A 26914-nucleotide genomic window follows, 5' to 3' on the forward strand; every position below is an offset into this window, starting at 1 on the left:
ATTTCAGCACTTTCAAAGATCACTTTCCAGTGTTTATCACTTTTCATTGTTTTTGTGGAGAAGTCAGTTGTCTTAAGTGTTGCTTTTTGTAGGCTTCTTTTAAGATTTTTAAAAAATTGTCTTTGGTTTTTTAATACTTTTACTATAAGGTGTCTAGGTATTGTTTCCTTTGTAATAATCCTATATAGGTTTGCTGAACTTCTCAATCTGTTGGTTGGTATATTTTATTAGTTTTTAAAAAACTACTTCTTTGTATTTTGCTTATGCCCCCTTCTTTCTATCATTTCCTTCTGGGAGTCCATTTAGACATAAGTTAGACCTTTTTGCTATGTACCACATCTCTCTTCTGTTCTCTCTTGTTTTGATTTCATTTTCTTAAAACAAAAAACACTGTGCCTCAGTTTGGAAAAAAATTTTTTAAAAAGTTTTTTTTAGTTGTAGATGGACACATTGCCTTTATTTATTTTTATGTAGTGCTGAGGATTGAACCCAGTGCCTCACATGTGCCAGGCAAGTGCGCTACCACTGAGCCACAACCTTAGCCTTTGGAAAAATTTTTGTTGACCTATTGGATTCTCAGTGTGTCTTCTACTTCAGCTATTAAACTATATTGTTAAATCTACTAAATAAATTGTTAATTTTATTATTTTAGTCCTATAATTCCCATTTTTTTAAAAAAATTCTTTGTTGTAATCTACCTTTCCATCCTTTTTTTTCTTATATGTATTTTATCTTCCTTGTCAGCTGTTTTATTTTTTTTGTTGAGTGCTGGATGCTATGGATAAATAATTACAAAGACTTCAGTTGATGTTTTCTCACCCTAGAGAAGATTGCTCCTTTCTTTTGCTCTACAGTTAGTTATCAGCGATTTGTCTTAATCCAGGCTAAGGACTGCACTGGGTTAAGGTAGTGTTGCAGAGTTGTTAAGCTCCAGTCTACCTCTGCTTTGCCCTGTTGTCCCTGGATTGTGCCCCTCCAGGGATTTCACTCAAAAACTAGGTAAACCTGTTTTTCTCAGCACAAGACACTGTAAGGATTTCTTCTCAGAGGTTTTTGGCTTGGTTCCTTAACTTTCTGTCTGTGCTGCTTCAGAATTTGACAGATGTTCAGAAGAATGTGAGTTTGAGGCCTCTTAAGTCTCCATTTTTGTTACTTCAACTCTGTAGTTGGTAGAATTATTAATTAGTAAAACCTTTTTTTTTTTTTTTTTTTTTTTTTTAAGATATCAGTGTTTGAATTCCGGGCTCTTGGCCGCTGAGCCACTTCCCCAGCCCTATTTTGTGTTTATTTAGAGACAGGGTCTCACTGAGCTGCTTAGCGCCTCACTGTTACTGAGGCTGGCTTTGAAATCCTCCTGTCTCAGCTTCCCAAACTGCTGGGATTACAGGCGTGCACCACCACACCCAGCTAGTGTAGCTATTATAAAGGTTACTTAAGGTTTATTTAAGGACATGTAGAACATATGATTCAGCAGTTCTGCCTTGGTATATATCCTTAAAATATTCTTTAATCCAAGAAGCTTTTCAAATGTACAGGGGAAAACAAGCATCATCAGTAAGAGAATACATGAATCAAAGCACATATCTACAAAAAATGTTTAATATTGTAAGAAAATGAATGCATTAGGTATCAGCACTATCCAATAGAGACTTCTATACCTGTACATGCAATATGTACATGTAGCTAACTAACAGCTATCATTGGACACTTTAGCATTAGATCCTCATTACCAGAATTATAATGTTGTGTTTATAGAAGGGCACTATACAAATAATATGTTCAGTATTATACTATTCATGGAAATATTTTAAAGTAACCAATTAGTAATATATATATATATATAGAGAGAGAGAGAGAGAGAGTCTGTAGAATGACTCATACATCAAAAGTATAAATAGACATGTAGCAGTGATATACTTATGCAGAAAATCCTAAGAAAGAAGAGATTGCAGTGGAATTTGGTTAATTTATGTGTAGTGATTTAGTTTTGAAACAGATTAAATATTAATGTTTGAATGACTGATTTTCATGTTTATAATACTTTTTAATAGCTTAAAGAGTAAATGTGCCAAAAAATATTCTTTAATCCAAGTGGTTGCTGCTGGAAAGTTGCTGTATAAAGTATAAAGTATGAGAGTGTATGAATATATGTATTAAGATGTTTGTTTCTGTTGTAGCAGTACAAATTATTTTATCTGGTAGTGAGATAGCTATAAGCAGTTTGTCACAACTCTCTGAAAAATAGAACAAATTATTCTTTTTTCCTCCACTGAGGTGACATTCACATAATATAAAATAGCCATTTAAATTATGCAAATAATTTCACTTATACAAGTCACCATTTGAAAGTAAACAATTCACTTGTATAACCTTATGACCTGTTTTCAGGAGATATGTTAGCTTTCTGTACCATAACAAATACCTAAGGTAAATCACCTTAATAAGAAAAAAGGGTTTTTTGGTTCATAATTTCAGAGGTTTCAGTTTGGCCCTGTTGCCTTTGGGTTTTGATAATGGAATTCATCTTAAGAAAAGGAAACTATTACTTCACAGTGACCAAGAAACAGAGAGAGAGAGATGAAGGAACTGGAGTTCAAATATCCCCCTCAAAGGCATGCTCCTAGTGACCTAACTTCCTCCTCCTAGGCCCCACCTCTTAAATGTTCCACTACTTCTCAGTAGTGCCACAAGCTGGTGGCCAAAACTTTAACATGTAGACCTTTGAAAGACACCTATCCCAACTATAACAGAAGGGGAACAAACATTTTCCTCCTAGAATACCCTATTAAAATATAGATTTTTTTCTAGGCTCAGATTGGGTGAATTTATGTATTGGTTGGTTCAGAATCTCAGAACTGTTTTCATAATGGTACTACTAGGGGACTGTGAATATGCAGTTCAGTGATATAGTACTTACCTATTATATGCAAAGCCCTGGGTTCAATCCCTAGTAATGGGCTGGGGGGTGCAGGGAGGAGAACTAGAATATGAACTTGTCCATTTCACTGTGTCAACACTTTGAACAAATGATGCAAAAACAAGTCTGAGTAGAACTGCTGGTGCCTTAGCATAACTCAGGGCACCAGATTATTCTGTGGTTGTTATGTTCTTCACTGCCACACACTTGCAGTTTGAAAAATAAGTTTTGCAGACCAGGACAGTGGCCCAAGCTTATAATCCCAGCAATTCAGGAGGCTGAGGCGGTTTGGCGAGACTCTATTTTCAAAATTTAAAATAAAATAAAAAGGGCTAAGAGATACCTCAGTATAGAGCTATGCTTAATAATGTTCTGATTTAGGTAGTAAAATATATTTATTCTATTATCTTTAAAAAAATTTTTTTTGTAGTTGTAGATGGAAAGAATGTCTTTTATTTGTTTATTTTGATGTGGTGCTGAGGATCAAACCCAGTGCTTCACGCATGCTAGGCAGGCGCTCTGCCACCTAGCCCCAGCCCCAGCCCTTATCTTGATTTTGAGGACAAGTCTATTTCATATTCTATGTTCTGTGTGACAGAAATGACAAAACCATGATTTAGATTTAGTCACATATGCTAGATACTAGAGTACAGTAATTAACTCAAGGAAAAGTATTTATGCACTTGTTTGAATTTCAAGTTTAGCTATATTTTTCCCCTGAAATGCCATTTTTACTCATGATTCACCAGCAAATTGCTCATTCAGATTTGGTTATTTGACAGTATTTTCTTAAAAATGAACCAAGTGTGCCTGATTACTTCAAAGAAAACAACTTGGAATATATGTTACCAACGATAATAAGCAAGCTTTCAAAGAAAGTCAAAACCATGAAACATTTTTATATGTTACCCAATATTAAATTGTTTTTCTTTTGAGTTTAATGGTGATATTAATTAATCTGATTTTTAAGGAAATATGCCAACCTTTAGAAAATCTGCATAATGCAGTGAACAGATTTTCCAATTGACCAACGCTTGATGTTAAAAAATCAAGCCAGACAATAAACAGATTTGCAAAAACCTGAATGTCATTTTTTTCACTAATTTTTTTGTTGTTGTTGTTGTAGAAAATGTAGTTACTGTCTTTAAAATCATATAAAATTGTTATGTACTCATTGGAATGGAAAAGAGAAAATATCTTTAGTATTATAAAATTAGTTTTACCCTGAAGGGGTCTCAGGGAGCATCTGCTCCAGAGAAGTTCATAAATTTCCCCCCAAGGAAACAAAAAATGTAAGACTGTTCATTGCATCATTATTTATAATAGTAAAATAATAAAAACAACTTTAAAATCCAACCATATAGGTAATAGAAAATGAAATGTATATTCCTCCAGCATGATTTCATATAGTATTATTAGAAGGTGTGAATTAGCATGGAGGGATAGCAAAAGTAATATCTGGCTTTGGGCTGTGACTCGGTGGTAGAGTGCTTCCTTGCCTAGAATGTGAGAGACCTGAATTTGATCTCTAGCACCAGGAAAAAAAAAAACAAGCAAACAAAAAATGCTATCTAGTAAATATATACACAAGAGATTATTTGTAAAATATTTTAAAACCTACAAACAAATGGAATATGTTTCTTAGTAAATAAACATAAATATTTTTAGAAGAATTTAAAAAAGAATGTGATTGAAGAAAACATACCAAACTTATGTGGATAATGGTTACCTCCAAAGGAGTTGTAGCATGATATTATAGTTTTCTCTGCAATGTTTTATTTGTGTACAAATTTTACAAGTTAGTAATATATTTCTGTACAAATTTTAAAAGTAGGAGAAAATATGAATATTAACAATTATTAATTTGGAATTTTGTAAATGTGAATCTTTATTATGTACTTTGCTGTGTTTTCAGATGGTTTCAAAAAAACTTTCAAACATGATTAAACTAATAAGTAAAAAATTTAGTGTCTTGTTAGGTCTACCTCATTGATAAGAAGACAGATTTAAATAAATTTTGAAAAACAAGGACAGGTAAATTTAAACAGGTATAAGCAGTGAAGTATGGCAATTTTTGCCTGTTTTATTAACAGCCAAAGTTAGATGGAGAGAGATTAGTGTAATGTAGTCTTAAATGTTTCTGATGACATTGTAAGTGGGAACAATTCTTTTTTTTTTAATATATTTTTAGTTGTCAGTGCACCTTTGTTTTATTTATATGTAGTGCTAAGAATAAAACCTAGTGCCTCACACATGCTAGGCAAGCACTGTACCACTGAGCCATAACCCCAGACTATAATTTTTTTTGAAAGCAATTTTTAAAACTGGTTTAAGGTCCATAAAATGATTCATCATCTTTGATTTGTTTATCCTATTTCTGTGACTCTCTTCTAAAGAACTATTCCATAGTATGAAACAGTTGTATTATTAAAGCATTATTTTGAATAGTGAAAAATTGTAAGGGTCTAAGCGTGTAGCGTTAGAATAATGGTTGCATTATGGGGCTGGAGTTGTGGATAATCATGGTTACATTACGGGGCTGGAGTTGTGGCTTAGCGGTAGAGTGCTCGCCTTGCATGTGCAAGGCCCTGGGTTTGGTCCTCAGTACCACATAAAAATAAATAAAATAAAGTTATTGTGTATAAACAACTACAAAAAAATAAATATTAAAAAAGGAATAATGTTTACATTGCTTAGTTTAGTCGATATGCATTTGTTAAACACAGGTAGATGTAAAGGCCATGTACTTTTATGGAGAAGTGTGAAAGATAAGTTTAAGAAGGACTATGAAATTATCATTGTGTTTTAATTAATAATCATTTAAATTAAGGAATCACGTTAAATTATTTAGCAATGAGGTTCTGTGAGACTCACTACTTTGAAGTTTTTCAGTGTTATTATGTTTACCTAGAAATTCTATATATATTTATTGTAATACATATGATGATTGGATTTTTCTTTTTAAAATATTACTTTGGATTTGTCTCCTTCAAATCTCAATTCCTCTCCTAACTCTTTAAACTTTTAGGCAGAAATTAAACGTCTTCAAGAAGCCAACAAGGCAGCTCGAAAGGAAAGGCAGCTGATCCTTAAGCAGCAGGAGGAGATAGAAAGGATCCGACAGACCACCATAAAATTGCAGGAGAAGTTGAAGTCTGCAGGGGAGAATAAATTGGTAAGTTACTTGAAATTATTATCAGTTTGTGATCTTTCCCATGTTGCTTGCCAGTGGCTTACTCCACCTCATGTTGAAATAGTGTAATATAATAACAAACTAGGATAAAGTTCTATGTATGTGTCTTTATGTTTAATGAGAATCTCCTCCCACCCCATGAAATATTCATGTTTTGAAAGGGCCACATGATTCTGATATTAGATTAAAATGTTTTCTGTGGAGAACAGTGACTGAGATTGGGGGTCTTTGATGACCTTGTGGCTATGGCATGTCTGATGCCTGGAAATGTTTCTGTGCAAGGACATAGGATGCCTAGCTGCCATTTTAATGCCCTGTATGAGGAGGCTCTGTGGTAGAGTCTTATCAGCTTTGATCTTGATCACAGGCACATAGCTTCCAGGGATAAAGGAATTCTCATGCTAGACAACCACAGTGTTTCACCAGCTCTGCTACTCCTAAGCCTGCCCACTTAATAGTAACTTTAAACAATGGGATCTTCTTGAGCATTACACAAAGCTCCTAACACTGCACACAGCAACTATGGATTACAACTGTGGAAAAGCTGCATAGATGTTTATAGTTTTGTAACTTTCTGAGTACAAAAAAAATAATGCTTACGTAGTCTTTAACCCGATAATGAGATGTTTATAAATAAAGCTGGTGTTAACTCTTTAGATCTGCTTTTTCCATTTATGAACAAATTTGGGACAGAAAGCTCTAGATTTGCTCATCAATCCAAATACATTCCTCAGAATTAATAAGAGACCATTTTGTTCTTTTTTTGCTATTTATGTTAGCTATCTGGCTTTAATATTATAATGATGTAAGATTCAAAGGAGATATTTAGACAAGAACAAAATTTGGATCTATTCTAAGGTATTATAAAGTGTCAGTATAGGCTGTGGTTGTGGTTTAGTGGTAGAGCGCTTGCCTAGCATGTGTGAAGCACTGGGTTCAATTCTCAGCACCACATATAAATGAATAAAATTTTAAAAAATTAATTTAAAAAAATCAATAAATAAAGTGTCAGTATACTGTGCTGAAAAACCCTAAATTATATAGAAGTATAACTTTTAAAAATCTAATATCTCCACTTTGATTTCTAAAATACACTTTAAATTTTGAATAGTGCCAAATTTCAGGAAAATTTGAGACAGTACGAAGATTTCTAATTTTCTAAGTCATTTGACAATAAGTTGCTAACAGATTAATATTGATACATTGCTACCATTTTATCTACAGCCCTTTTAAATTTCTTCACTTGTCAAATGATATTCTTTATAGAAAAAGTAACTTTAGAATCACATATTGCATTTAGTTTTCATGTCTCTTTAGTCTCCTTCAATTTGGAATTGTTCCTTGAGTCTCATTACCTTGATACATTAGAAGACTATATGACAGGGGGCTGGGGCTGGAGCTCAAAATAAAGCGCTTACTGGGCATGTGCGAGGAAGCACTGGGTTTGATCCTTAGCACTACATAAATAAATAAACAAAACAAGTATTGTGCCCACCTACAACTAAAAAAAAAGATTATATGATGTCAGTTATTTTGTAGAATGTTCCTTAACTGAGCTATGTCTGATGTTACCTCATGACTAGATTCAGGTTGTGCATCTATGGCTGGTGTATCATAGAAGCAATGTTATTCTTTTTGCATTCATTTAGGTGGCACATAATTTTGATTGATTCCATTATTGATGATGATCACTTGATTAAAGTGATATCTGCCAGACTTAATTACAAAGTTTCTTTCCCTTCAGCATTAATAGGTATTTCACATAGAAATATTTTTGAAACTATGCAAATGTCTTGTACATAGTTTAAATTTATTCTTTTACCTTTATCAAAATTAACTCATGAGTTCCTATTTTACTTGGGCTTTCAATCTGTTACTATTATTATTTATGTAATGCTCACTTTATCTCAAATTGGGCTATTAAAAGCTTCTCCACACAGATTTCTTTGTCCATTTGCTATGTCTCATCATCCCAGAGTATTTACAATCTTTCTGGAACAAGATGTTTCAGGATCATTTTGAACTTCTGCCTCACCCTTAAAATTAATTGATATTCTGAGGAAGATTATTTAGAAACCAAAATATGATTTGTTCATTGCTCTTTAGGTTTTACTCTTCCTAAGCAATAAATCTCGGAGAAATATTAGTTTTAACTACATACTGTCTCTCTGTGTGTGTGTGTGTGTGTGTGTGTGTGTGTGTGTGTGTAATAAACATGTATAAATAAAATCAGGAGTTCATACGTATACTTCCAATTCCACACCACAACTTTCATACTATTTTGTTGTTTGTTTTCTATTTTAGAATTCTCTTATCTGACAGATAACTGGTGAATGTCCTTCTCTCTGTGTTTGGGCTTTGACTTCCCTATTCCCTTCCCTATTCCCTTTGACTTCCCTATCTCCTTGTTCCTCCATTCTTTGGACTCTGACGCCTATGCCAGGAAGTTCACTGTGGGGAAGCCATCCTTACTGTGTTTGAACTCATGACATCATGTGCTGACCGACTTCCACACAGGCATTCTTGTTGCCCTGCTTAGACTCTGATTCCCCATTCAGGCTGCCCTGGTGCATGAGATACTGTCTTCATCTCACTCAGATAATCACACCCACTCTTGGCCCCTGTCTCCCTCTACCCTCACATGAACACATACATGCCTTGTTCTGCTCCATCTGATGACTTTAAGACTGTGTAGTTCAGGAAGCAGAATGGAAAGAAGTACTGTCCTTTGTTTGCATTTTTCACAAATAAAAATAGTCATAATTGTTCCATAATTATTCCCACCCATCTACCTTAAAATTTAAGACATACTAAGAAAAAAGTTTCACTTTTTATTTATCAGAAGTAATGTATTGATTAAACCAGTAGTTTTTAAATGTTTTCATTACAAACATTTTTAATTTGTGAAATACTGTTTTCCATAAGGAATTCTTCCAGGGGGAAAAAAAAATCCATCCCTTAGTATGTTTAGAGTAAGTTATTACATCTTTTGTTCAGTCTTTGTGTCTGTACATATGTGTTTTATATATTTATAGTGTCAAGTTTTATGTTCTTTTTATGTGGTTTAACTTTAAAAACAAGAGTACAATTAGGAACTAGATTATTACTGGCAGAAGTTTTTTATTTCTTTTTGGAGTTCTGTGGATTTTTAAAATTACAAGTGATATAGTCAGTCTATAAAAATATACGTAACATAAAATTTCCCATTTTAATCATTTTCTTATTTAAAAAATTTTTTTTAGTTGTAAATGGACACAATACCTTTATTTATTTATTTTTATGTGGTGCTGAGGATTACACCCAGTGCCTCACTTGTGCTAGGTAAGCCATTTACCACTGAGCTACAACCCTAGGCTCCATTTTAATTATTTTTAAGTGTGTAGTATATTTTTTGTCCCTTAAGTAATTATGTCTTTTTTTTAGGTAATTATGTCTTAACTTTAATTACTATTAGAAACATTGTTTTAAATTTAAACTTAATTTTGAATTGACAGTATTTAAGATCTTTTAAGATCCTTTTGAAGTCCAATAAAAGTTTGCTTCTTTTTGTTTACAGGACTCTCATAGTGATAATGATACAAAAAATAATAAGGCAACAACTAGTCCTGGACCAACTGATTTGGAGACCCGTAGTCCTTCTCCCATCTCAATCTCCAGCAGTGAAACTAGCAGTATCATGCAGAAACTGAAGAAAATGAGAAGCCGCATGGATGAGAAGTAATTCATTCTTATAAATATATCCTGTTTAGTTACACCGCAAGTAGTAAGAACAAATGACATTTTTTAATATGTTGCATAGATCAAGATAAAATGTTTGATGGATTCAGTAACATTTTAGCAGAAATGTTGGATCAACCTAGAAGTTAATTAACTGTAGATCTTATTTATGAAACAGTTTTTCTCATTTTGATGTAAATAGTTTCCTTATTAAAAAGCCAAAGTAGTATTTAAATATGTACCCTTTCTTTGCATATGTCTACCAACTTGGGGAGCAACTAATGGTATATTGAATTGACATCCTTTTGATCTTTGGCAATTCTCAAGCTTAATTTAATGGTAGAACAAAATTTTTACCTTGTCAGTTTCTGAGATTTTTCTGGGGTGTGGAATGATTCTGCACTCTAATATTCTTCCAAAATATTTCTAAGAATTATTTTTTTAAAAAATCTCCTACTGGAATGTAGCTCAGTTGCATATAAGATTTGATTATATAAAATTACATTTATGTGATAGTTCACTCTTTTAGTATTCATTAAATTAAATATGGTTACAAATTAGATTCTTGCAGGCTATATACTTGCCTCTATAATCACTATCCCATATTTAGCTTCCTTGAAACCCACTGAATACGGGAAAGAGAATCATTAGAAATTTTTACTGACTGCCATTTTAAGTTAGCAATTTGAACCACACAGACAGAACTTAAATTGTTATCTTGAGATCCTTTGGCCAAATTTAATAATGTTTTATATTTATATGTGACATCTACCTTTGGTTTAATTAGTTTTAGGATAGTCAAGTGATTATTGAGTAAAATTCCTTATTTCCTCTAAGTGCAATTATATGTTGGTATTTCTTTTTTTGTTTGTTTTTTTAGTTGTAGGTGGACATATAATCTTTATTTCATTTTTATGTGGTGCTGAGGATTGAACCCAGTGCCTCATGTGTGCTAGATGCCTCTAATCCCAGTGACTGAGCAGGAGGATCCCATGTTTGAGGCCCTAAACAATTTATCGAGATCCTTTCGCAAAATAAAAAGTAAAAGGACTGGAGATGTAGCTCAGTGCTAAAGCACCTCTGGGTTCAATTCCTAGTTAAAAAAAAAAAAAATTATCAGTGTAAAAACTAAATATTATTATACATGTGAATACTTCTTTTTAGATGATTTCTGTGGGATAAGTCAAGTAAAGTTTCTTTAAATAAGAATTTATTGAAATTTGGGTGAAAAATGCATTCTTCCTTTTTTGATTAAAATTTTCCACTAGTCTATAGAGACATTGCTTCATAGATCTTTGAATTCAAAATTAGAATAATTTTTATCATTGATTTGACATTTTATATCTGCCTCCAAGTCTCTTTGAATGGTAAATGTTGCGGGAAGGTAGGGGTAATTTTTTTCCCACTGATCCCTTGCTTTTATATTTCAGTAAAACCTTCATTGCTAGTCTCTATGAATGGTATTCTAAAATTTTAACCACACCCGTAGAAGAAATTGCTAATTTTAGTCTGTGAGGTCAGTTTCTGTGGTACTTATTTTAGATTTGGTTAAATCTGTTAAAAACCCTAAATAACAAATTTATTGACTGCTCCAAGTGTTGTCACAGAATCCAAATATTAATCACTATAATTTTTGTATTTCTTGCTTGAAACATTCTGTGACTTTTTATTTTGGGTACCAGGGATTGAACTCAGAGGCACTCGACCACTGAGCCACCTTTATAGCCCTATTTTGTATTTTATTAGAGACAGGGTCTTCTGAGTTGCTTAGCACCTAGCTTTTTGCTAAGGCTGGCTTTGAATTTTTGATCCTCCTGCCTCCACCTCCTGGGATTTCAGGCATACACCATCACACCTAGTCGTGATTTCTTAATCTGATGTCTGAAGCAATGCAGTTGAGTTTGTGGTAGGGATGAACAAAAGTATTTTCTGAAATTGGTTATGTGTTTAAAAACATAGTGCATTACAGTATTGTTTTCTATCCCTGAAACAAAGTAGTGGGAAGACTAGCATTTAAATGCCATTTATATTATGAAAATTTTAGAGTTAAGATTTCCTTCAGCTCCAACTGATGTTGGAATGTCAGCTCAAGAAGTGAAGAGTTACTTGATTTTGGAGTTAGCTTACTATAGTAGATGACTAATAATAAAATTATTTGAACCTTTGCTTCTTTGTAACCAGGTACTATTATTTGTTTCATAGATTTGCAAAGGCAGTCAGACCTGTTTTATTGATATGAATTACCTGTCAAAGAGTAATCATCCTTCTCAAGAAGTTTAACATTTTGGGAGAACTTTTTTATTATATGTCATTGCTTATTGTTAGCCTTCTGAACTCTAATTTTTATAACAGATATATTTTTTAAACAATATTATCACTTTTGGCCTTGGTAAAAGATTTGTTCTTTAATGTTTCACTGATACAATAATGCCTTCAGTAAACTTTATATTTCTAACATATGACTTTTCTTGACATAGTTATTGAATTGACATTTATAAGGAATTTCCATTTTTCAATATAGTGAAAAGCAAAAAGAAATTCAAAATGTGAAAGATTAAAACCTGTTTTCATTACTAATAATGAAAACAGGTTTGTAAAAGACACACTGTAAACCTAAGCCACTGAATGAACAACCTTCCCTTTTGTCTTATTTGTAAGTGAATTTGAGTTTTGTTAATTACTGTGACAGACATTATTTATAATAACACTGGGTTGCCTATAGTTATGAAACCGTTATTGTCAAAAAACAAAGCAACATATGGGTGACTTCTGTTATTTTGCCAGTTCCTTTTCAGGAAAATGGTTTACTGAGCATATGCAGCTCTGAAGTGCTGCATTAGTTAAAATAAGACACCACACATTTTTTTCTTTCATTTATTAACAGTAGCTTGTTCTTCTGTGTAACAAGTTAATTATGTGGTTGTTCCCTCATCAATTATTTATTGAGTAATTTGTGAATATGCTAAGTTCTGAGGGTTACCAAGATACAAACCCTGCCTTCAAAAAGCTTACAGTCTTACTTGGAAAATAGAATGCATGGAAGGATCATTTAGAAAAGTATATGGAGATCTATTGCTAAGGAAGTTAAGAAAGGAAAGAGAAATTTTCACTGACAGAAGGAGCATATTAAGGAAATTTTCATGAATATGTTCAGACTTAAATATGTTTTTAATTAGGAAGTACTTTCTAATATAAAAAGTATAAGCATTTTTTGGTTTTACCTTTCATTACAGACCAAGGTAGCATGAAAAAATTAGCTGGTAGTGTCAAAACATCTTAAACATTTCATCTATACTTCCCAATTTGCTTAGAAAAATGATGAAATGCATCAGTTATAGTAGCGCATGTCTATAACCCTAGCAGCTCAGGAGGCTGAGCAGGAAGATCACAAGTTTAGAGCCAACCTCAGCAATTTAATGAGGCCCTAAGCAACTTGGCAAGACTCTGTCTCAAAAATAAAAAGTAAAAAGGGCTGGGGATGTGGCTCAAGTGTTTAGGTGCTCCTAGGTTCAATCATTGGTACCAAAAAAAGGAAAAGAAAAAACACTAAATGGACAAATTATTTAATTTAAATAATTAACCAGAAAGTTAAGCAGAGAAATATTTTATGATATTATTCTGTCTTAAAGTATTTATAAACTGAGTACACTGGCATGTGACTACAATCCCAGCGAGTTGGGCAGCGGAGACAGGAGGATTACAAGTTTAAGGCCAGCCTTAGCAACCTAGTGAGATCGTGTCTCAAAAAAATAAATAAATAAAAGTTTTTATGGTTTGTCTATTCAGTTTTGAAATCTTTACCATTAATCTGCTGAACTTTAAAACTTAAGGATTTTCAAAGTAGAGTCTTGGATAGTCTATTAAAGAAAATACCTTGTTAAGAATTATCTTAGGGGCTGGAGTTGTGGCTCAGCGGTAGAGCACTTGTCTCTCACGCACGGGACCCTGGGTTCGATCCTTGGCACCACATAAAAAAATTAAATGAGTGAAATAAAGGTTTTGGGTCCAACTACAACTATAAAATAAATAGTTAAAAAAAGAATTATCTTAAATAATTTATTAAACCACATTGCTTTAGATTAATATAATTCTCTTAGAGAAGTTTCTATTATAAGTGGAGTAGCTGAATAAATTCTGGTAGTATAATGTTGTGTTTTAATTTCTGCAGTTCCTTGATCAAGAATAGTGTACTGTATTATTTTGTTTATTTAACTATATGCAAATTATTATACAATTTTAAGTAATAAATAGGTTTTACTATAGAAAAAGCTAAGCTGCACTATTTTTTTAATATTCTTTTTAGTTGTAGGTGGACACAATACCTTTATTTTATTTTTATGTGGTGCTGAAGATCGAACCCAGTGCCCTCCAAATGTGAGGCAAGCACTCCACCACAGAGCCACAATCCTAGCCCTGCATTTTCTTTTACATCAGTACTATCCTTGCCCTAATTTATCTTCTCATTCAAGTATTATGAAAGATGCTTAAAAGATGCAGTGGCACATGCCTGTAATCCCAACACCTTGGGAGGCTGAGTCAGGGGAATCGCAAGTTCAAAGCCAGCCTCAGCAAAAGCAAGGCACTAAGCAACTCGGTGAGACCCTGTCTCTAAATAAAAAATACAAAATAGGGCTGGGAATGTAGCTCAGTGGTCAAGTGCCCTGAGTTCAATCCCTGGTACCAAAAAAATACACACACACACATACACACACACTATATATATATACACATACTTAAAAATTCAGAAAAAAATTATTTTAAGATTCAAAGCACTATGTTCTATTTTTATTTATAATAATATAGAATTAAAGAATTACAGAAGGAATTTTAAAACAATTTAAGGTATTAAATTTTCATTTATTTACTGTCTTTCAGATTTGAAAGGTTTTAGACTTACAATTATCATTTAAAATTTATATAATCTTTTTTTCTTTCAAATTATAGCTGGAACACTGTTCATAGTTGCATTAGCTCAGTGAGAGAAAATTTGTCATGTCATATGATGTTGTAGCATGTTATTTTTAAAAAGTGGAAGGTTTTTGAATGTAGAAAGAATCATAAAATGGTAGAACTAGAAGAGGTCTCAGGGAACTTGTCTTTGTTTGACACGGTGAATTTAAGGCCCACAAATATTAAGTGACTTGCCTGAATTCACACACAGCAGAATGGCAGAGTTAGAACTAGAACCCTGCTCTCTGGACTTCAGCTAGTTAAAGTTTAACATATCTGCTTTTAGACTTACATTTTTTTTTAATTACTGATAACTACATATCTTCAGTAGAAACTTGCCCTTCTGAATAGTATTTGTTGAAACTGGAAAAGTGCTAGATGGCTTATTACTATAGTTGAAGAGCAGCATGAACAAGTCTATGTGCTGGTGTGACTTAGTCAATCAAGTTCTTTAGTAATTAATTCTTTAAATTCAAACATTATAAGAACATAATTATTTCTGTACTAGATTACATTTATTGTATATCTAATTTTAATCCAGTGTTCTGTTACCATCAGAGGTCTTATTGGGGGTTGCCTTGATAGCAACCATAAAGAATATTATGTTAGCAGACATTTATATATCCATAATTCATAAATTTTGTTTATTTCTTACCTGTTCTTTGTATTGAGTGATTGTTAACTTTAGGGTAAAGTACTGCTTTTTTGTCTCACCTTTACTCAGCTTTTAAAGTTTTAATTTTGAGAATGTTTTTATTGCAAACAAAGAAATGTTTGGGAGAAGAAGTTCTAACTTTATAATTAGGTTAAAACTTTTCTTACACCGTTTCCTAAACTGTTTTATTTTCATTTTCTATTAGTCATTTCTTTTGTTCCTCATTTCTAAACAAGAGCTCTTGAATGTATTTAATCTTTATAATTGAAAAGTAAATGTCAGTTCTTATTTTAGCAGGAAGAATAATTGGGGGTGAAAAAATTTCAACTTGTATATTTTTACACTTTATTTCATGTGTAAAATATTATTTTACTTTTTGTACTAGGTCATGCATGCATTTAGCAGTTACACACTTAAGAGGGTGGGTGTCACATTTGAATGTTACGAGTAAATTTTTTGGAACATTTTGCTAAGAACATTTGATTTTGCATAATATTTTGATAATGAACATCAAAATAAGTATATTGTATATCAATAAAGAATGGCAAGGAAAATTGCATTGTCTTACTGAAATTAGCAGAATGTTTTTCATTGAACTTCAGTGCAGAAAATCAAGGCAATCCAGTTGGGCGTGCATGCATGTCTGCCTGCGTGTATAAATAAATGAAGGGGAAAGTAAAATACTATATGTGGGGAAATAGACATTAAAATAGTCTGTTATCTAAAGATATGCATAGGCAAGATTATATATTTCTTAAAATCTAAATGTGACTGGATTTATACCTAGATTTTCTCACTTCCGTGACATACTGATATTATTCCTTGCCCTTCCAAGGCAATAAATGTTGCCTTGATCTACAAATTATTGTTGTGTGCATGTGAACAGGAGCATGCTCTGTCAAAGAGAATTAACCTTTCAAACTTTTAGATTTATTTATCCATTTGTGTATGTGTATAGTGATCTACTTACTATGACAAAAGGTTTTATTTTTTCTACTTTTGTAACTTTAGGGTATAGAATTTTCTTCTTACCTTTAACTTTATGATTGAGCTGTCCATAGCATTTTTATTTTAATTTTTTGGGGAGGGTACTGGGGATTGAATTCGGGGGAATTGGCCACTGAGCCACATTCTCAGCCCTATTTTTAAATATTTTTTTTAGTTGTAGTTGGATTCAATACCTTTATTTTATTTATTAACTTTTATGTGGTGCTAAGAATCGAACCCAGCGCCTCACCTAGGCGAGCTTGGCTACTGCTGAGCCACAATCCCAACCCCGCCCAGCCCAATTTTGTATTTTATTTAGAGACAGGGTCTCACTGCGTTGCTTAGTGCCTCACTTTTACTGAGACTGGCTTTGAACTCACGATCCTCCTGTCTCAGCCTCCCGGAGCCACTGGGATTACAGGCATGCGCCACCATACCCAGCTCATAGCATTTTTTTAACTGATAGTGTTTATTGAGACTAGCTCAGTTTTTCTTAATTTTACATCCTGATATTTTTTAGAATGGGCATTGTATTTTAACATTATTATTTAAATGGGCCTTTGTTAAATTTAAAGCAAGGAGATCTTGTTAGCAGTTTTATGTTTAGAGGTTAACAAGGTTTTCTTCTACAAATAGGTTTAAACGTTTTTAGGCTGGATCGTGATGGTACAGTTAAGTAAGGCAAATGTACTTTTGATTTAATTTCAAGCTTAAAATATATGACAAGGTACAGATATAAAATCAATTGCTTAGGGTTACCTATTTTAGTAGAATTGCTGATATACTAGGTTCATGGTTCAAACCTTATTTGAAAATTTATTAGCCCCACACTGTACTTCTCATCACTCACAAACAAGTAAATTAAACTGAAAAGACACATGATGGTTAAGTCATATTTGAGAATAAAGGCATGTTTATTCAGAAACCATTGGTAAGATCTGTGAAAGTACATGTTTTTTATGTCACACAGAGTATAACACTTGCTTTACCAAGTAGCTTATAATGTTATTTAGGAAGCATATTGAAAATTCTTCACTTGGCTCTTATGCTTTCCCTTTCTCATTCTTCCTACCTCTTGATCTCTTGGTTTTAAAAATCTTCCTCCTTATTTTGTAGACACTGCTCTCCTGTTCACTACTTCTTCTCTGTCTTTACGTCTCATCACTGGGCCTCTCTCAGTGTCTGTTTTCCCAACCTTCATCCCAAATTCCAGCTGTATATCTACAACCAGTTGGTCAGGTAACTGCACCTTTTTTAGTGCACTCTTTGATAGAGCATGCTCTGTTCTTTTTGTTTTGTTTGCTTTTTTTGTTTTCTTTTTAACAGCCTGGAGACCTCTTGTCAAATGTCATATAGATTTTACCTTGTGTTTCCACATTAATTTGACATGATTGTTCCAGAAGTGACATTCTTGTGCTTTTGACCAAATGTTGGATGTGTAAATGCATTTTTGTTGGCTAGCTACTGCTGTGTATCTGACACCAATAATATGGACAGTATACCTTTCATTTAGCCATGGCATCTGCATTTGAAGAGATTTTATTAATAGCTTTAAACTAATCAAATATTTTCCCTAAATTAGTAATCTCTCCTAATCCTTCTGACCTATAGAAGATCAGAGATTATGTTAAATTGAAAATTTGAGACATTTGATGCATCCTTTTATTCAGTTAATGATTATATGCATAAGATCTGACTGATGCTCAGTGTTCTCTACATAAAAAATGATTTATTACCTGACCTTGTATTTCTTAGATAATGGGAGCCAAACTCACTAGACGTGAAGCAAAGCCAGATAGAATTTGAAAATTTAAGTCAAAAGAGGACATAAATGTGTTTTTTGTTTGCGTGCTTGTTTGGGGGGTTTTGAGGGGTTTTGTTGTTTTGGGTCTTTATTGTTTTGGGATTTTTGTGTTTTCTGGTATTAGCCTTCAGAATAAATTCCTTACATTTTCTGTTATGAAACAGAACCACCTATTAAAAGAAATATATGAATAATCATGATTGATAATATTTAATATATCTCAAAGATACTTTTTCTGAATTTACCACTATCTTTTCTTTACTAGTCTTACAAATATAAGTAAAAAAATAAATTGTCTCATTTTCTGAATAAGTCGACTTATCTATTATTTTGCACAGCTTGTTGATAAGGTAATGAAAAGTAGAGCTTTCAAAATTATTTATTCTTTATAGCTTTATTTCTCACTGCTTCATGATATGATCATAGGTTTTTGACAAAGCGAGAGCAAAAACTAATGCAGCGACGGCAACATGCAGAGGAGCTCCTGGAGTGGAAGAGAAGGTTAGATGCAGAAGAAGCGGAAATTCGTCAAATGGAAAAGCAAGCTTTGGCTGCCTGGGACAAAGAATTAACAAAGCCGAAAACTCCTAAGAAAGAACCAGAGGACCAGAGAACAGATCATAAAGGTAATGAATACTAACTCTGTTCAGACTAAAAACTAAAGCTTAACCTATTTGAAAGATTTATTTCATTTCTTGTTAAAACATGACTAATTAAAGATAAAGAAGACAATACAACTGTAAATGCTGTAAAACTTAGATAAGAAAATAAGGTGAATAACTTTTTGCTAACACAAATTTGAATATTTGAAGACCTCCTCTATCTTCAGTAGTATTCTGGACATTCAAGGGGGAAGCTCACGAGTATCATTATTTACTTTTCTGTAGGATAGAAAAAGAGGCATTTCTCAATTCATTTTATGAGGTTAGCATGTAACTTTGATATTAAATTTATAAAAGGACAGTATCAAAAAGGAGAAGGCCAACCTCCTCTATTATTAGTACACCAGCTCCAATCATATAGTAAATCTAATATTTCATGACCAAGTGGGGTTGAGCATACATTAAAAAATAATAATGTGGTAAATTATCATAAATAGATTAAAGGAGAAAAAAATACATGACCAGGTCGGAAAAGTTATTTAATAACATTTTTAAAGCATTTGTGATAAAATGCACAAACCTTTAATTAATCCAGCCATAAACAGGAACTTTCTTTACCTATTAAAGGGTATTGATAAAAACAAAAAACTAAACTTACACCAGATATCATACTTACTAATGAGATATAGAATTTGAATTTGGAAATAAGACAAAGATGCTTATTTTCACCTTTATTAAGCGTTGCGTGTAGATTTTAGACAGTTCATTGTGGCTAGAAAAAGAATTAAAAATCATAGATAGTGGGAAGAAGTTAAATTCTCATTATTTACAATTGGTAACAGCTATGCACATAGAAAAATCCAGCACTTAGGTGTTACTGGAATTAATAAATGAGTGTAGCAAGGTTGCTGGTTATAAAATCCATAAAACAAAAACTCAGTTATATGTCTGTACACCAGCAAAAAATTGGTTAGAAAAATCTGATTTTTAAAAAAAAAGATACACACTTCTTTTTTTTTTTTTTTTTAACATTTATTTATTTTTTCTTAGTTCTCGGCGGACACAACATCTTTGTTGGTATATGGTGCTGCTGAGGATCGAACCCGGGCCGCACGCATGCTAGGCGAGCGCGCTACCGCTTGAGCCACCTCCCCAGCCCCCAGATACACACTTCTGGTGGCCAGTCAGTGTTTACTGGGGAGGCAGTTAGGTTGACTGTGCCATGAGGCCTGGGATGTGTAGTCTATTAGCCATGGGCGAGTTTGGCGCTGTGCTCGGACTGTAGCTGTCAGGGTATTATAATTCTGTCTGATACTAATCTGGCTGTTGGAATCCCCAGTAGTAAAGTAAAATATTCAAGGCTCTCTAGCACAGTCGAAGGCTACACTGATCTTCAGTTTAAGAAAAGCTCTCCTAAGATTCCTTATAAGACCACTGTACTTGCCACTGTGCTGTTTTTGATTGGTACCTTTCTCATTATCATAGGCTCCCTCCTGCTGTAGGCTATATCAGTAAAGGGTAGTGCAGACCAGGCCCTTCCTGTTCTGCTCATTGGCATTCTGGTGTTCCTGCCCGCACATTGCTGACTATGCATTTAAGGCTGTCAGGGTTACTCCTATGATGACATTCCAGACTTTGATATCTAACACTCACTTCAGCCCTGAGACAAGTCACAGTGGGACTGAGCCCAGCTTTAAGATATTGAACAGAAACTATGCTAAGGGCTGAGGAATCGTGCAGTTTTCAGATCTTTGACAAAAAAATGGCCAGAGTTTATGGATCCATTCCAAAAATGTTCACTGAGCTGAATTAGCTGATTAAATTAGGAAATGCTCTGTTTTTCATCCGGCCCTGGCAAAACTCAACAAGTTTTTCCACATGAATATGTATCATGGAAGAATAGCAGTGCTAATTGTCTGGGAAAGCAGGAGGTTATTCTGTACTGGAAAGCGTTACCATTCCCTCCCTCTCTAAAATGAACATTTCTTTTGAATAGTCTTCATTGTCAAATTGTTATTGTAGCAAATGAAAGAGTATGGTATGTCTAATTTCTTAGTTTCTAAATAATTTATTTTTTAAATATCAAAAGATCTTATCCCCTACACTTAACTCTACGTTCACATTCTGGTGGAAGACCTCCATAAAATCACATATTAATATGGATGTGTCTAATATTTTTTACTTTGTTTCTTAGTGACAGGAACCAGGAATTTTTTAAGCTGCAGAGTAAGTTTTCAAAGTATAAGCACTGTCTCTGATAACCAATTCTTGGCCAGATCTGATATTGTTTCCCAATAGGTTGGCCTGCATATAATTTGAGTCATTCTATCCTTTGTAGATCAAGAAGTTCTAAGTATCATGCCTTAAAAAAAAAAAAAAATACACGTAAAAGCCAAAAATATGAAGTATTTTTTTACCTATTTATAAGTTTTAACAAAAAGTATGCAAGATCTTTTTTTTAGTACCAGGAATTGAACCCAGGATTGCTTAACCACTGAGCCACATCCCCAGCCCTTTTTATTTTTCATTTAGAGACAGAGTCGCAGTAGGTTGCTTACAACCTCACTAAGTTGCTACGGCTGGCTTCGAACCTGTAATCCTCTGACCTCACCTCCCGAGCCACTAGGATTACAGGCGTTTGCCACCATGCCCGGCCAGTATACACAATCTTTATGAAGGAAAATTTAGAATTTTATTGAGAGACATTAAAGTGAACTAAAGTAAATGGGACATTATTCCATATTCATGGATAGATTCAGTGTCATGAGATGTTAATTTTCCCTGAACTGATATGTAGATTTCAAGGCAATTTACATCAGAAACCCAACAAGATTTCTATATAGTGTTTGACAGACTCATTAAAAAATTTATATGCAAGAACAAAGACCAAAAATTAAAACATTTCTAAAGAAAAACCAAAAATAAAGGAACTTACTTTACCACATATCAGGACTTAAAACAGTATATTTGCACAGATAGAGTGTGAAACAGAAAAAGACCCATCCATCTATGACAAGTTGACTTTTTACACAGGTAGCTTTGCAGAACTATGGAAACCCTGTCTTATGTTTATGGGAAGAAATAGTGAAGTTGGATCCATACCTGATATGAAAGATCTGTTCCAAAGGGGAATTATTATAATTTCTTTCCTTCTACTGATTTTAGATTTGATTTGTTTTTGTTTTTCTAAGACCTTGAGCTGCATAATTAAAAGTTATTTATTTGAGAGCTTTCAACTCTTTTAATATAGGTGCTTAGCTATAAAATTCCCTAAGTACTGATTTCACTATTTCCTACAGATTCTGGTATGGGTTTTTCTATTTTCATTTGATTCTAAGAATTTTTAAAATCCAACCCCCCAACTTGATTTCTCCAATAATGAACTATGGTTCAAAAGTATATTGTTCACTTTCCATGTGTTCTTATAATCTCTATAGTTTTTCTTACTGTTGATTTCTGCTTTCATTCCATTATGATCTGATAAGATGCAAGAAACTTTTTTATTTCTTAAGACTTGCTAAGATATGTTTTAGAAAAAGTTTTATGTTGATGAAAAGAATATGTACTCTATAGCTATTGAATAGAATATTGTATAGATGTCTACTAAGTATATTTGACCTACAGTATAATTTAACTCTGATGTTTCTTTGTTGATTATTTTGTCTGGATGCTGTTATTTCTGAGAGTGGGGTATTAAAATCATCCACTATTATCATTTTGGGTTCTATTTTTCCCTTTGTGTCTAATAGTGTTCATTTTATAAAATTGAGTGCTCTGAGGTTCAGAGCATTTATTTATCATCATATCTTCTTAATCCTCTTCTGAGTGTAGGATTCTTTTGACTATCTTGTGTAATGCTGAACTAGTGGTCATGAATTTCTTGAGATTATACTTATCTCAGAATGCTATTATTTCTGAAGGATGGACTTTTCTGAATATAATAATCTAGTTTGGTAGCTATTTTATTTCAGGACTTGAAACATCATCCTGCTCTTTTGGCCTTCAGAGTTTCTACTTTTAAAAGTCTATTGGTTTTTCTTCATGTGACATGGTGCTTTTCTCTTATAACTCTCTATATTCTTTCTTTATTTCTGTAATTTTGGCAGTTTAACTATAATATATCCTGGAGATATATTATATCTTTTCTTGTCATGTCTATTTAGGGTTCTAAATGCCTTCTGTACGTGGATGGCTATTTCTTTCCCAAGATTTGGGAAATTTCCTGGCATCATTTCACTGAATAGGTTTTCTGTGCTTTTAATCTGTAGTTCTTCTCCCTTGCATATTCTGTGTGTGTGTGTGTGTGTGTGTGTGTGTGTGTGTGTGTGTGTGTGTGTGTGGTCTGTTAATGGTATACCATAGATCTTTAAGTTCTGTTCATTGTTTGTTTGTTTGTTTGCTTACTGCTATCTGAATGTGATAATTTATCAACCTTGTTTTCAAGTCCTGATAGTCTTTCTTCCACTTTTATGTGAGAGTTCCTAGTAAGCAGCCTTCTTTTGACGATGTGCTCTAGGATATCAGTTTCTTATGTAGTGTTAAATTTAATTCCTGATGGACTTTGTAGTGTAGTGTTTTGGTGGCTACTTGAGCTGTAATTAGTAGTTTTGACACTGTGTAGGCTGGATCAAAGCCTGAGGGATGTGCTGTCTCACGGGAGTGGGTTCCCTCTGATAATTCAGGTAGGTGTGCTATAGACAGCAAAATATGTGTGGTGCATCCTCTGTGGTTACTCCTCCAGTCTTATCAGCAATATGTGGTTCTAAAAGGGTATCGGAGCAGCCTGTTGTAAGATCTCCCATAGGTACACAACAGTTGCTATTTCTCCCTGCTGTTCCTGTCGGGGTGGATGTCCAGGAGCAGGACTTAAGGCTCTCCTAGCTAGGCCTGCTTATGGGTGGATTATCAGCTGGGGGATTTTATCTTGCCTATTCTTCAAGTTGAAATATCTGCCAAGTTTTGTGGGAAGCAGGGTCATGGCTGGAGAAAGGTGCAACTTCTCTCAACTGGGCTGGGGGTATACCTCAGCTGCAGAGCAACCCCCCAGTGTCCTCAAGGTGCTGGGCTTGATCCCAGCACTGCTCAGAAGGAAGAAATCAATAGCAATAAAGCATAAAACCCAAGCAGGTATAGAAATATATTAAAAATCAAACAAAAAACACAACCACAGTGCCAATGATAATAGAAAAGGGCAAAAATAATCTAGTGCATATTTTAAAGTTAAAAATTCTTAATAAAAGAAAAATTTAAAAAGCAACAGGAGAAAAGTAAAAAGGGAAAAAAGAAAAAAGGTAAAGGAAAAATGAGAAAGAAGAGGAAAGAAAAATACAAAGAAAAACAAGTAAAAATAATGATAAATTTAAATAATAGTAATAATGAAATAGATAAAGGAAGGAAAAAGAAAATAAGGCATTAATTCCTCCTAGCTGATATGCTTTATTCCCAGTCTTCTACGTTAGAAACTGCTAGATACTGAGATAGATACTGGGCCAAAACTGAAGCCTGCTGTGTTTCTTCTCAGCTCACACTCAGCTGGTTCGGGCAACATGGAGGCTGCACACTGTTTTGAATCAGGCAGATTAAGGGAATGTTGACACACCAAGGCTGTATTCCCTCCGGAGGCTTTTTATGTGTATACTGGGCAAGACAACTGTTGGAGCCACCACAAGTCCTTGCTTTTGAAGTATGTGGACCGAGCAGGCTCAATTCTGAGGCCTTCAGTCTGTGCACCTAGTAACATGGCCCTTGGGCTGTGGCCAGCTCATCTCACTACCAAGTTTTGGCAGAATGGCTGCTAGGGCATGCATGTCATCCCGAGGCTTCTAGTCTTTGTAACCTGGAGCATAACAAATGTCCAAGCTGCAGCATATCCCCCAGAATACCTCCAAGAGTTGGGGGAGCAATCAAATTCCTGAGTTCTGGACTCAGCCTTGGCACTCGTAGACCTGTCTCCCATATCATTAAAGCAGTGCTTTTCCAGTTGTAGGTTGTGACCCATTAGAGGCACCTGAAGTGGTTGTAATCGATCTAACGTTGAGATAGAATAGAAAACATCAAAGATAAATATGGTTAAGGTGTAAAAAGTCTGAAAGCCTTTGCTGTCACATAAGTTAGTTAGATATACACATATAGATAGAGTTATGGATATCTATAAATATACTCTGGCCAGCTATACTAGAAGACACACACACACACACACAGCATTGTTCATAGCAGGAATATTTGAAACAGGAAAAAAACCCAGTTTTATTAGAGAACAGAATTGTGCTGTATTTACATATTATGTAATGCTCAGTAAAAATGAAAAATTACAGCAATACAAATTGACATATGAGAACCACTTAATATTGCAAATGACTACAAGTGGTTTGGTTCCTTTTATAGAAAATTTAGAAACATGTAAAATTAAGGGATATATCATCTAGCCATACATAGAAAGTAGCACATATTCAGTGGTACATACAGTGACATAATGGATATAGATCATTTCCTTAATAATTTTAAAAAATTTATTCAGCAGAAGATTACTTCTCTGTCAGCTTTTCATCCTTAATCTTTAGCCTCAACAGTCTTGCTACATACAAACTTCTTTCTCCATTTTGGGAAGAAATGTAAGGGGACCTGGAAAATAGATTCATTTGTTCTGGTGATATAGGACTCAAATTTTCATCTTTCATGGTGGGCTATAATAGAAATAGGAAATAGTATGTTTTCTTTCCAACTTTGGTTGGAAGACAAATTAAAAATAGCTTTCAGGGTCAGGGTTGTGGCTCAGTGGTAGAGCGCTTGCCTAGCATGTGAGAGGCACTGTGTTCCATCCCCAACACCATGTTCCATCCATGGCACCAGATAAAAAAAATAAACAAATAAAAGTATTATGTCCAACTACAACTAAAAATATTTTTAAAAATAGTTTTCACGGGCTGGGGATGTGACTCAAGCGGTAGTGTGCTCGTTTGGCATGCATGCGGCCTGGGTTCGATCCTCAGCACCACATACAAACAAAGATGTTGTGTCCGCCGATAACTAAAAAATAAATATTAAAAAATTCTCTCTCTCTCTCTCTCTCTCTCTCTCACTCTCTTTAAAAAAATAGTTTTCAGCTATTTTATAAATATTTTCAGCTCTAAATTGTATCTATGTTTATGGTGTGGTGGTACATGCCATAAAAACACATGAATAGCTTGAAAGTTAGGTGATGTAAGCAGAAGAAAAAGGTCAAAAAATACATTATAATGAAATAAATTGCAGTATAATGAAATAAATTGCAGTGTACCCATTAAGCATATTGCTGCAACATCTAAAACTGATTCTGACCAGGCATAAAAGTAATTTTAAATAAAGAGGTTCAGTGGTTGACAAAATTTTTGAGATGACTAGAGACACAAATCCATACTTAGCTTACAGGAACAATTCTAAAACCATATCATGTAAAACCTGTCCCAGCAACTCAGAAAGCCCTAAAGAAAATTGACATTGTATTAGAATTACCCTACTAATGTCACATCTGCACTGGGGACTCTGTAACTACAGAAAAATGTACTCCATATTGAAAACCACCTAAAGTAATTCATGGAGCCTTCTTTTCAGATTACTTCCAAAATGAACTTTTTCTACAGGGACATCAGATTGGAGATGCTTAAGTCCTAGCTGCCGGGGAGGCTGGGGATTTTATTTTGTGGGTTCTACTTTGGTTGACAAAGTACTTGTAGTCACAGTGGTGGTGCACACCTATAATCCCAGCAGCTCTGGAGGCTGAGGCAAAAGAATTGCAAGTTCAAAGGCAGTCTCAGCAATTCAGGGAGGCCCTAAGTAATTTAATGAGATCCTGTCTCAAAATAAAAAAGGGCCAGGGGTGTGGCTTAATGGTAAAGTGCCCCTGGGTTTAGTTCCTGATACAAAAAAAAGAAAAAAGAAACAATGACAAAGTACTGTTGAGGCAAGAAATTAATCAAATACCAGTGGGCATTAAAAACATGCTAAGGCTTCAGAAAACATTTAAAAGTATAGTTTAGTGAATTCATAAACCAATGACAATCCTTATCAAGTATAATTTGCTGTACATAATTGTATGTGCTATACTTCTATA

General features: G+C 33.9%; 1 protein-coding gene and 1 pseudogene across 14 annotated transcripts in view; both read left to right on the forward strand.

Annotated features, from left to right (window-relative positions):
• The window catches only part of Cep350 (centrosomal protein 350), a 157556-nt gene that overhangs the window by 89213 nt on the left and 41429 nt on the right, over positions 1-26914 (forward strand). For 12 of the 14 annotated variants that reach the window (XM_021722607.3, XM_078022412.1, XM_078022413.1 and 9 more), the window contains 4 exons: positions 5946-6092; positions 9667-9827; positions 17536-17658; positions 18650-18849. In XM_021722607.3, coding sequence (XP_021578282.2) covers positions 5946-6092; positions 9667-9827; positions 17536-17658; positions 18650-18849 — 631 coding nt within the window. The remainder of the gene's footprint in view (positions 1-5945; positions 6093-9666; positions 9828-17535; positions 17659-18649; positions 18850-26914) is intronic. The other 2 variants (XM_078022411.1, XM_040278449.2) reach the window with 1 other exon arrangement.
• LOC101960250 (transmembrane protein 230 pseudogene) lies at positions 19716-22044 on the forward strand (annotated as a pseudogene).

Source organism: Ictidomys tridecemlineatus, chromosome 10, assembly GCF_052094955.1.
Source record: "Ictidomys tridecemlineatus isolate mIctTri1 chromosome 10, mIctTri1.hap1, whole genome shotgun sequence".
NCBI lineage: Eukaryota > Metazoa > Chordata > Mammalia > Rodentia > Sciuridae > Ictidomys > Ictidomys tridecemlineatus.